Source organism: Vulpes vulpes, chromosome 5, assembly GCF_048418805.1.
Source record: "Vulpes vulpes isolate BD-2025 chromosome 5, VulVul3, whole genome shotgun sequence".
NCBI lineage: Eukaryota > Metazoa > Chordata > Mammalia > Carnivora > Canidae > Vulpes > Vulpes vulpes.
This window is the reverse complement of record NC_132784.1, coordinates 94,077,863-94,088,270: the sequence shown is the minus strand read 5'-3', so window position 1 is coordinate 94,088,270 and position 10,408 is coordinate 94,077,863. Positions and strand designations below refer to the sequence as shown.

The window sequence follows — 10,408 nt, the reverse complement described above, 5'->3', positions numbered from 1 at the left end:
ATAGCAACATTTCAGCTGGACAGAAATAAGAAATCATGAAAGCACACAGGCTACCCTACAACGATTATTCTTCCGCAGCACTGGCATGCTGCCGCTGGCAGTGGTAAATCATGATATGGCTTTGAGATGGTGGCTTTGTGACAGGAAAGAGTCTTACCCAACAAATGCTTTCTTTAGCCCCAGACTTCACCCCGGGGCTCATGGAAGAGGTCTTCGGTTGGTCTTCAAGGGGTCTGTGAACTCTGAAATGGTACACAAGACTGTATGCTCACTTTTCTAAGGAAGATTCCCATGCCTTTGCCACATGCCCAGCATGATCATTTACTGCCAAAAAGGTTCAGAACCACCCTTCTGGTCCCTGCTCAGCTCCTGGAAGTCACTTCTCTGACCAGAGCTCTCCTTGTACGAAAGGAAGGAGTGAGAGCTGAACTGAATTTTTTCTAGAGTTCTTTGATTTTATTTTTGTTTTAAGATTTTATTTATTTATTCATGAGAGACAGAGAGAAAGGCAGAGACACAGGCAGAGGGAGAATTAGAGTTCAATTTACTTTTATTTCTTACTCATCTCTTTTAATCAAGATAAGAAAGACTTGAGAATCTGCACAATATTCACAAATTACCCATCTGGGGCTAGAAAGGAAGAAAGGGATGGGTGTGAAGGTGTGTGTGATGCCTCCTACCTTCAGTTATTACTACACCCAGAATAATGGTCCTTGTCACTTGTGACTCATGTAAGGAAACTTCCATTTTACTAATCCTCTCTGCCAGCATCAGCCTATGGAACTGAGGAAAGGATTTTTTTTTTTTTTAATTGACCAATCCAAACAAGGTTCTATGACAACAGAACCTTTGGACAGTTTGATCTGAGGGACTATGTTATATACAGTGGTAATGGAATATGGTCCTTCTGTGAATGCAGTAGCAGGTTCTCTCACAAGCATGACTTTCCTTGCACAATCTTGATGGGATGGGAGGCTGAGAGAGGGTGTGTCTCACTGTGTTGAACTCTTGTTACAGACACAAAGCCAGTAAACAGCGAGGGTAGGCCTAAAAATCCATGTCCACTCCTGCCTGTGGTTTAGCGCAGAGTTCTGCTATGACCAACTCTGCTATGACCGTGTTGTCAGGAACTGTACTTTCAATGGTTTTTCCAGTAACAATGACCCATTTGTGCTGACTCACCTTGCTTCTCCTGGGGAACACCTAAGGGGCGTGTAAGAAGGCTGGCAAAGGTTGGACTGTCAAATGGATTTTTTTTTTTTCTCTGTGCTAAACCGAACAGTCTGTTTCAAAGTCAAATTCCTAACTTTGAACTTAATCCCATCCTGTTACCAAATGAGTTTCAGTGAAAAGCAGAAATTGGTTCATGTCTGGGTTTTGGCAAAGTTGTTAAAAGACCACTTTCTTGGAGGTCTAGGCAAACAAATGTTAGCGATGTCCCCCATTCTCGGGTACTTTTAGGAATGTCTATCGGATGTTCTCTCCACCAGGAAGGTAGGGAGCGAGCTGGCCACACTGAGCATCCCCTGGAGTCCAAAAGGGCCTTCCTCAGTGCTATGGTCGCTACTGGGAGGCAGGCAGGAATTTCTTTAATAACCTTACGTGGTTATTTTCGTGATGATGGAGCTGTTCCTCTGATGGGAATTAGATAATGCTGATGGGAAAGGACTGTTTTACTCCCCTCATCTGGCCTTCCTCCTTGAGGGAAGATGATATGAAACTCTGAGATGCATCCTATTTGCCTTATTTTTAAATAATTCCAGAAATAGGAGACTCCTCATCCACCTCAGTAGTCTGTCCTAATGCTTCAACATCCCTAACTCGAGGAAGCCAGCCCCTCCTCTCTTCTCACTCAGGATCTCCTAGAACACCTCCCCTTTCCTCTCCTGCTCTGTGGGGATGCACAGCAGCCGGGCACCCAGGGCAGCACCCTCCAGCCCATGCACGTGGACTGTGTTCTCAAGATTGAAACAGCAGCCTTCATTCCTGTTCACTGGCAAAAGAAAATCTGTGCCCAGAAGTACGTGGTCTTCTCCGTTCTCACCCTCTCTCCCAGCTCCCCATTTCCAGGACATGGTGAAGGGCAAAGAAGATGTCTCCAGTCTGAATCATTTTTGCAACAAGCTTTTATTATCTTTTTTAAAACCCAGATAAGAAAGACATTTAAAAAGAAAATATCCTCAAAACAAACGTACACACAAGGGGCAACACAAGGATAGAAGGCACTACCAGCAGTGATACCCACCTCTGGGGGAAGGGATACTTTATCCAGACTGTTTGCCGAGGCTCGGGCCTCAGGTTCTGGGTGAAACCATGCTTCAGATAAAGTTAGAATTTTCCCGTGACTCCCTTGTTTCATAAACACCCCTATCTCTTTATATATAGCTATATGCCTTTATGTATATATGTACATGACTTTTTTTTTCCTTCTCAAAAATAAAATCGCCGCCCCCATCAGAGGGAGGATCTCAGCAGCATTCACAGCGGCTGCAGCAGGAGCTGTGCCTTCCACTAATGTTAAGGACATGCAGCAGGAAGGAAAAAAGGACTCTCAACTCGCTCCCTTTAATATACAGCAGGGTGAGAGAGGTTTTTTTGTTTTTGTTTTTAAGGGAGGGAAGCAAGAAGGCTGAGCATGAGATGGCAGATAAGCAGGGTTTTAAGGGGGTCTAAAAAATGTTGTTCAGCTGCGAGCTTGTCCTGCTTTTGCAGCTCTGAAGACTGCACACAGTTTGTATGACGTGGCATCAGCATTCCTTCTGCCATCGGGGCAGCGTGGACACAGCAAGAGTCAGGGAGGGGACTTCTGAGGTTATACAATGAAGCTGGGGCTCAACCCAGCCAACCCAAGAAGGACCTAGGGAGGCAGAGGACAGCAAAGAACTGATGTCCCAGAGGCTGGACTGGAAAACCGGCCCTGCTCTGAAAGTTCAAAGTCCTCCCTCTGGGTTGGAGTGTCTTTGCAGTCCCGGCTACTTGCTTCAGTTGTTTGGCTAGTTTAAGTTTGCACCTGAACAAGGAGCCCATGCAGATGTAGGTTGGGGATCTAATCACCCTTTCCATGTGGTTTGACATCACTTATTGGGAGTCAAAAGCTCAGGACCTTAGATGGGAAGGAGGTCTGTGACTCTTGCCCCATTCGCGGAAGAAGGGCCCTCCCGGCCTTGCCTCCCACACCACCATGATCCGCTTCCTGGCAGGAGCAAGTGCACGGCAGAGCGTCAGGCAAGGGCGCCCTGCTCCTGTTTCTCTCTGAAAACAAAGGCACTGAGGTCAGCGGGAGGCCAGCCCACAGGCTCCCTGCGCGCAGTGCCACAGGCTGGCCGAGCTTCAGAACACAAAGGACTCCAAGTTGGCCTGAGCTGGGAGGTCCCTAGCTGGGAGGTCCCCCGTCTGTAATGAAGGCAGCTCCTCTGGCAGCACCTGGAGTCCCCAGAGTCCCTGTGGGAGGAAGAAGCAGTGCCCAAGGCCAAGCAGGAGAGCAGGGCAGCCAGGCCCTCCCTGGCTCTCGAGCTGGGGGAAGGCTGAAGACAAGGTGGACACACTTCTCTGCAGAGCTTTTTGGCTCTGCCTAACTGCCTGATTTCCATACCCAGCAGGAGACATTGAAAATGGTAAATGGCTGGTTTCCCTTTGGTGGAAACACGATGGCAACATGAAACTCCAAGTTGTAACTTAAAAACAAACACTTGTTGACAAAGACGTGATGAAGCATCACACACGCATACATCTGTATGCCTTTGGGTTCACATGGGCACAGACTCTCGAGCGATGAGGGTGAGGGCAGGCTGCAGCTTCTCTGGAATTCTCTGAGCCAACCTCAGCTTTGGTGCTCCCTACCTGAGCAGCTGGGTCCAGTGGCTTTGGGACCCTCCCTTGAGCATGAACGGGCACCTTGGGACAGTGAGGGACAGTGCTCTCACGAGCATCATCCTGCTTTCCGGGGCATAGCTCAGACCCACTAAAGGAATATGCTACAATTTTTGACTCATAAATAAAGGTCTATGGGTGGCAAATAAGAGAAACCGAAGAAGAATGAAAGGCGGAGAAAGAACATACAGCTCTAAAACCTTTCTTCTTTCCTTTGCCAGCCGGTGCGAACGGTTCCAGTTTGGTGACGAGAGAGGCAGCTGGTTGGCTCATGAAGGGCTCCCAGGTTGCCGAGGCCCCAGGCTCTTCTTTCCACCCCGCCCCGATCCTGCTCCTTGGCAGCGTGTGGCAGGCCGGGCCCGGCCCGCACGCACACGTGCCCCTCAGAGATTTCGTGCCACATCCGGAACTGCCGGGTGGGCATAGAGGCACCCACCAGAGGGGTCCTGAGAAAAAGTGTCTGTTGCAAAATAATAATTAATAATAAAAATAAAACCGCGGGCACCAGGAGAAGAGGAAGCAGGACCGGTTAGCCAGGTTTGCCCTGGGACTCTCTTAAGGCCTCCTCCAGTTTCTGCCTAAACTTGTCATACTTCTTCTGCACTTGCTGGATTTTGTCCTGCTCCTCCTTTTCCAGGATTGTTAGGAAGTTCTGGAGCTCGGGGATGGAGAAGGCATCCCACTGCAAGGCACAAGGAAGACGGGAGAGAGACAGGACAGGAGACTGGTCAGAAGCCGCACGACGTGAGGGGCCCCGCCACCTCCACCTGCACATGGTTGACACAGGGTTTGCTACCCAACAGGCAAGTGCAGCGGATAAAGCTTGGGTTTCCTGCATTGAGCAGCAACCACATTTCAAATCCTGACATCTCATGACCCAGAGGTACCAGCCCATGAGCGGTGTTTGATCCAGAGAGTCAATGATCTTATATTTTCTCTGGCAGCTGTGGTCTGGACAGTGGTGCTGGAGGTGCCGGGGCCCCGTCTGGCTGGCTCGCTGGCTGCTTTGGGGTGCCAAGTGACAGGCCGTTAACAGGCCTCCAGACACCGGGTTTCAGCCCAGCTCCAGCGCATGACCTTGAGCACACCACTGCACCCTTCTGTCCTATTTGCTCATCTGCCACAGAATTAGGGTCCCCGCCTCCCTTAGCTGGCAGAGCAGAAAATGAGATCACAGAACCTGGAAAGCTCTGGAGAGCCCGGCTGGCCGAGGTCTGCCCCAGTGGGACCTGGTCTCTCAGGACAGCAGGCAAGTCTGACGCCTCTCAGGCTGACCCAGGAGCAGAGCCCACCACCCTGCGGAGTCAGGGGTTTTGACTCCTAAGCTCTTCTGAGCACAAAAGAATATTGAGGTTTATCTAGTTCAATCCCCACATTGCATAACTGAGAAGACTGGCGTCCGCAGAGGGAAAATAATACAGCTACAGGTACAGAGCCTGTGGCAGCTCGAGAATTCGAGCCCGATCTCTAAACTCCCAGGCCCATGAGCTTTGCATGGACCAGCAGTGTTCAAACATTTTCACAGGGCACCTTTTTCAGATAAAACCTTCTGCGTTCCAATGTATAAATCAGATGGAAGCAGAGCTGCCTGACTGAAGTGAGGAGAAGGGACGGAGCCCAAACCTGCCCTCATCCCCACAGTCCCCCAAACCCTAGGCTTCCAGTGAATACAGCGTGACACACGCTGCCCTCAGCCACTCGACTGTCTTGACTCCCAACTCACAAGTATCCCCGGCCACAGAGATCACCCCCCGATTCCACGCAACTTTGTGTGGCCAGACTGGACTCTGATTAGCTCCCCTTTGAGGAAGGAGGCCAGTTTTTAAGAACCAGGAAGAAGGAATAGACAAATGGCTCAAGAACCTCTATATCCAGCAGAGCCCAGAACCCAAGCTTGCTGGGCCTCAGGCCATCCTGAAGCAAAAACCCCCTGGGCGTTTCTCGGTTCCCCTCCACCCTGGGTGTCAGGAGAAAAGCACACGAAATCTTTTCTCTGCATCGGCCTTGCCAGACACTGGCCCTGACTTGCTCCACCAGGACGCTTACTGTCCTGGCTTCAGACACTAAACCTCCAAGGCCCAGCCCTTACCCAGGCTCCACGGACTCTCCCAGGCCATATTCCCAGCTGCCTCCATTGCCGCTGCACGGCCCCCACCAACACTGGGGGTGAGGACAACAGCCACCTGCACCTGCCCAGGGCGCCCCGAGGACTGGTTCGTGCCACAAGCACCAGGACCCAGACCTACCTCCACCTCTCCAGTTTCGTTCTCCTTGAGCACGAAGCTGAGGATGTCATTGTCAGGCCCAGCAAGCAAGCGCAGGTAGAGAGGGCAATCAGCTACAGAAAGTTTCTGGAAGAGCACTGCAAACCAAGAGAGGGAGTTGGAGGCTCATGTTGGAAGAGAGAGGCAGGGATGGTGGGACAGGCCCGGAAAAGCAGACGTGGGGAGGTCATGACCGCAAGTAGCCATCCTTTCAACCTAATGAAATGAACCTGACCTTTTATCTTTGGTGTCTACTCAAGAGTTTGAAGCGTGTTTCCATTCACATCACGCCCGCAAGAGAGGAGTGGTGGGGGCTTCTCTCCCACTCCACGGGTTAGGAAGTGAGAGCCCAGGGCATGGTGTCCCGGCCGTCATATATAAAATGAAAAGCACGGAGAGCAAGCCTGAGCTCCCGTCAAGCTCTCTGCTCGGGGTGCCAGTGTGGCCCTTCCACACTGGGGAAAGCCCAGTCTCCCCAGCCGGGTGTGGCAGGGCTCTAGTGGGACAGGTGGTTTCTCACGGGGAGCTCACCCTCTCCTACCTTGCCCGTCCTTGTGTATCCGCTTAAAAAGTGCAAACTTCTGGGGATTGTCCACAACCATGAACTTCTTGAGCAGCCCCTGGATGACCTCGCTGACTGTGGTGGTGCTGCTGATGTGCAGCTGCTTGATGGCATCGAGCGGAAGGTAGAAGGACGTCCGCTTGTCGGTGGTGGCCGCCAGGTTCACTTCCTTGATGGCATCATAGATGGACTGAGGCCGGATCCCTGCGGGCACGGTCACCGGCCGCCGAAGTTTCAAATGCACTTTGATGAAACCTGTGTAGGTGCCGTCTTCACTCTGCGGAGCAGGGGATGTCACGTGGGTCAGCTCAGGTCTACCTTGCATGATCTCACCTCCCACTCTGGGCCACTGCCCCAGGCCGGGGGGCGAGGGGGTGCCGGGAGGGGGTGTTGCAGAGGCCTTTCCTAATAGCTGTGCCATCCCAGTCCGCCCCCCTCCTGTCTCCCCGAGTTCCTCACTGTCTCTGCTGATCTGGGGGTGCTGCAGAAGAGACACCGCCCCCCCCACCCGCCCCGCGCTGGGCCGGGAGAAGGCTCGAGTACGCAGCAACCAGAGAGGATGGGGACCTGCTGTGGCTTTCCTTCCCGCGGCTCAGGCTCCCTGCCCTCACGGCCTGCCTTAGGGGAGTCCCCACCCCAGGACGCAGCGTCTGCAAGGCCTCCCAGTTTGCCCTGGAGCTCAGGGAGGAGCAGGAAGGCTCCGTAATGAGGTCGTCGAAGAACCAGCCCACTGGATCTCCTCCTCCATCTCCTTCGAAGCCCGGGAGGTCCCGAGAGCCGCTGCGAGCGGCCGCCAGCAGGGGGCAGGCTCCCCCGCCCCGCCCCGCCCCGAGCCGGCCTCGCAGCCTGGGGGGGGGGCGCCTCCCCCCTCGGGGCGCCCCACGCACCCGCCCCAGGAGGGCAGCCACCCAGAGGGAGAGGGAGAGGGGGAGCACGGGGCTGCGAGCCCCCCTCCTTGCCCCGCGCAACACCAGGGACCGAGGCCCGCCTCGGCTCCGACAGGGGCGCCACGTGTCTGTTTTACCCTGGAGCTCGGGGAATTCAAGGAAGTTTCCCGAGCGGAAAGGGGGAAGGGCCGGCGCCTGATGGGGGTCTCCCTCTAGCGCATCCTGCTTCCCTGCGGCACCCGCCGGGGACCCCCCGCCCCAGGCGCCCAGCCCCGCGCAGGCCCCGCGGGAGGAAGGGGAGGGGCCCAGAGGGGCAGCGCGGCACCCGGGGGCCGGCAGAGCACCCAGGGGGACGGGACGGGGCCGCGGGGGGTGGAAGGGGACGGGGTGGGGGGGGCAGGCCCGGCACCCAGGGGGACGGGGGGGGGGGCAGGCCCGGCACCCAGGGGGGCAGGGGTGGGGGGCAGGCCCGGCACCCAGGGGGACGGGGGGGGGCAGGCCCGGCACCCAGGGGGACGGGGGGGGGGCAGGCCCGGCACCCAGAGGGGCAGGGGTGGGGGGGCAGGCCCGGCACCCAGGGGGGCAGGGGTGGGGGGCAGGCCCGGCACCCAGGGGGACGGGGGGGGGGCAGGCCCGGCACCCAGGGGGACGGGGGGGGGGGGGCAGGCCCGGCACCCAGGGGGACGGGGGGGGGGGCAGGCCCGGCACCCAGGGGGACGGGGGGGGGGGGGCAGGCCCGGCACCCAGGGGCGGGGGGGGGGGGGGCGCACCAGCTTCATGCCCAGGCAGTTGGCCTCGCGGCTGTTGTAGCTGTCGATCCTCTGCCTGAGCTCCTGCAGTGTGGGCGGGCGCTGCGGCTCCTCCGCCACTTTACAGATGTTCTGGAACAGACACAGACGTGAGAGCGGGTGTGCAGGGTCCTCTGGATGAGAAAGGGGAGGACCTCGCCCTCCCAGAGAAGCCCCTGACCCAGAAGAAGGGAGCACCCGCCCCGCGGGGTGAAAACTGATTTCCTGGGCTCAGGCTGGGAACCAGCAGAGGTGAAATGCAGGGGTGGCCCCGGGGCGCCGGGCAAGGCACGGGGGTCCCCACGCTGGCCCCCCGGGGATGGGGACAGGCCCCGCTCAGGCTTGCTGTGAGACTAACATGAACGTGTCCAGCACACGGGCAGTGGCTACAAATTTGGTGAATCAGCAAAACAGCATTTGCTTACCGAGGGTCACGGGGGAAAAATTGCATTTAGATGCTACGGGGAGGTGCAGAGAAACTGAGGCAGGGTCGGCCTTCTGGAGACTGAACGGCCAGGGCCTGCGGGCTGATCCCCCACCCAGGTCCTGACCTGAGCCGAGATCAAGCCTCAGACGCTCTACACCCCCCCCACCCCCCACCCCCACCCCACCCCCACCCCCCGCGCTCTTCCTTTGGGGTTTCTTACTAACATTCTCTCCTCCCTGGCTGCCTTTAGGGTAAGGATGCAGCGTAAGGCACATGTAATATGCAAACCTGTGTTAACTGACTGTTCCTGTTATCAGTAAGGTCTCCAGGGTCGGTTAAGTTTGGGGGACGGTTGTCAGGAGTTATACTCAGATTATTGACTGTGTGCGGGGAGGGGAGTCAGTGCCTCCAACCCCCGAGTTGACGGGGGTCAACTATATATATTTGTCAAACGGGACAGGGGGCTGTCCTTCTACAATGATTGAGAGAATCCGCCTCCTCCCCGGGGTCGTGGGGACAACAAACCTCTGTGCCGAGAACTTGGCAGGCCCAGTCTTTTAAATTTTTTAAAAAGTTTTATTTATTCATGAGAGACACACAGAAAGAAAGGCAGAGACACAGGCAGAGGGAGAAGCAGGCTCCCTGCAGGGAGCCCAGTGCGGGACTTGATCCCAAGACCCCTGGATCACACCCTGAGCCGAAGGCGGCACTAACCACTGAGCCACGCAGGCATTCCCCACCCCGTCTCTTTTAATCCTCACGAACCAAAACTCTGTGAGATGGAGTTTATTACCGACATTTTCAGGTGAGATGACCCAGGCTCAGAGGAGCTCAGCAACTTGCCTAAAGCCCTAAGTCAGTACGCAAAGACCTACAGGAAATCCCAGGGCTTGGCCTGCCGCCCCCCGGCCCCCGCCCCAGGGAAGGGGAAGGACGCTGAGGCAGGAGATGGGGGTCAAAGTTCCCCACGCTGTGGGGCGAATCCGGGGATCTGAGCCACTCTGTCCCTCAATCAATTTCCCGCATTTCTCTCCACCCCACCACCACCCACCTTCCCAATTTTGTCCTCATGCTGTCCGTGTATGGCCAGGAGACGGGAGCCATAGTTTGGGAAAACAAACAAGTTGGTAAAAACCCACCCAGAATTCACCTGATTTTAGAAATCTAGCAGACTCGGGGCGGGTCAGGATTCTCCTTTGGCAAATGAGGAAACAGACCCAGAGAGGCGAAGGGCCCCTGTTCTCCCTGCAGGGGTGTGGCCTAGCTGGGGGACTGCACAGCCACCCCCATGGCAACACCACAGGCGCCCCCGGAGCCTGCCCCAGCAGGCCTCCCTCCAGCAAGCCGGCTGTGGAGATAGGGCACCCCCAGCAGGGTGCTGGCACTTCCTCCTCCCACTTTCCAACACCGCAGAGCAGATACCACGTCAGGCTCTGTGGCTGCCGGGGAGCTGGTATGGCCGCACCCCCCACACCCCTGCCGGGCATGGAGATGAGCCGACACCCCTTTCCATCACAGCATCTTCCTTGGCCTGCCCGCATCCCCCCGTCCTCTTACGCGGGGATCCTGCCGGTACCAGCGCTGTGCTGCATCCTTTCACATTCCCCCTC

The 10,408-nt window shown here is 56.1% G+C and overlaps 1 protein-coding gene across 2 annotated transcripts in view; it reads right to left on the bottom strand.

Annotated features, from left to right (window-relative positions):
* Window positions 1–2,108: 2,108 nt before the first annotated feature.
* Window positions 2,109–10,408, bottom strand: part of RASSF5 (Ras association domain family member 5) — a 65,794-nt gene continuing 57,494 nt past the window's right edge. For both annotated transcript variants that reach the window (XM_072759464.1, XM_025991360.2), the window contains 4 exons: window positions 8,354–8,464; window positions 6,676–6,973; window positions 6,117–6,232; window positions 2,109–4,552 (listed from right to left, as the gene is read on the bottom strand). In XM_072759464.1, coding sequence (XP_072615565.1) covers window positions 4,400–4,552; window positions 6,117–6,232; window positions 6,676–6,973; window positions 8,354–8,464 — 678 coding nt within the window. In that variant the 3' untranslated portion in view covers window positions 2,109–4,399. The remainder of the gene's footprint in view (window positions 4,553–6,116; window positions 6,233–6,675; window positions 6,974–8,353; window positions 8,465–10,408) is intronic.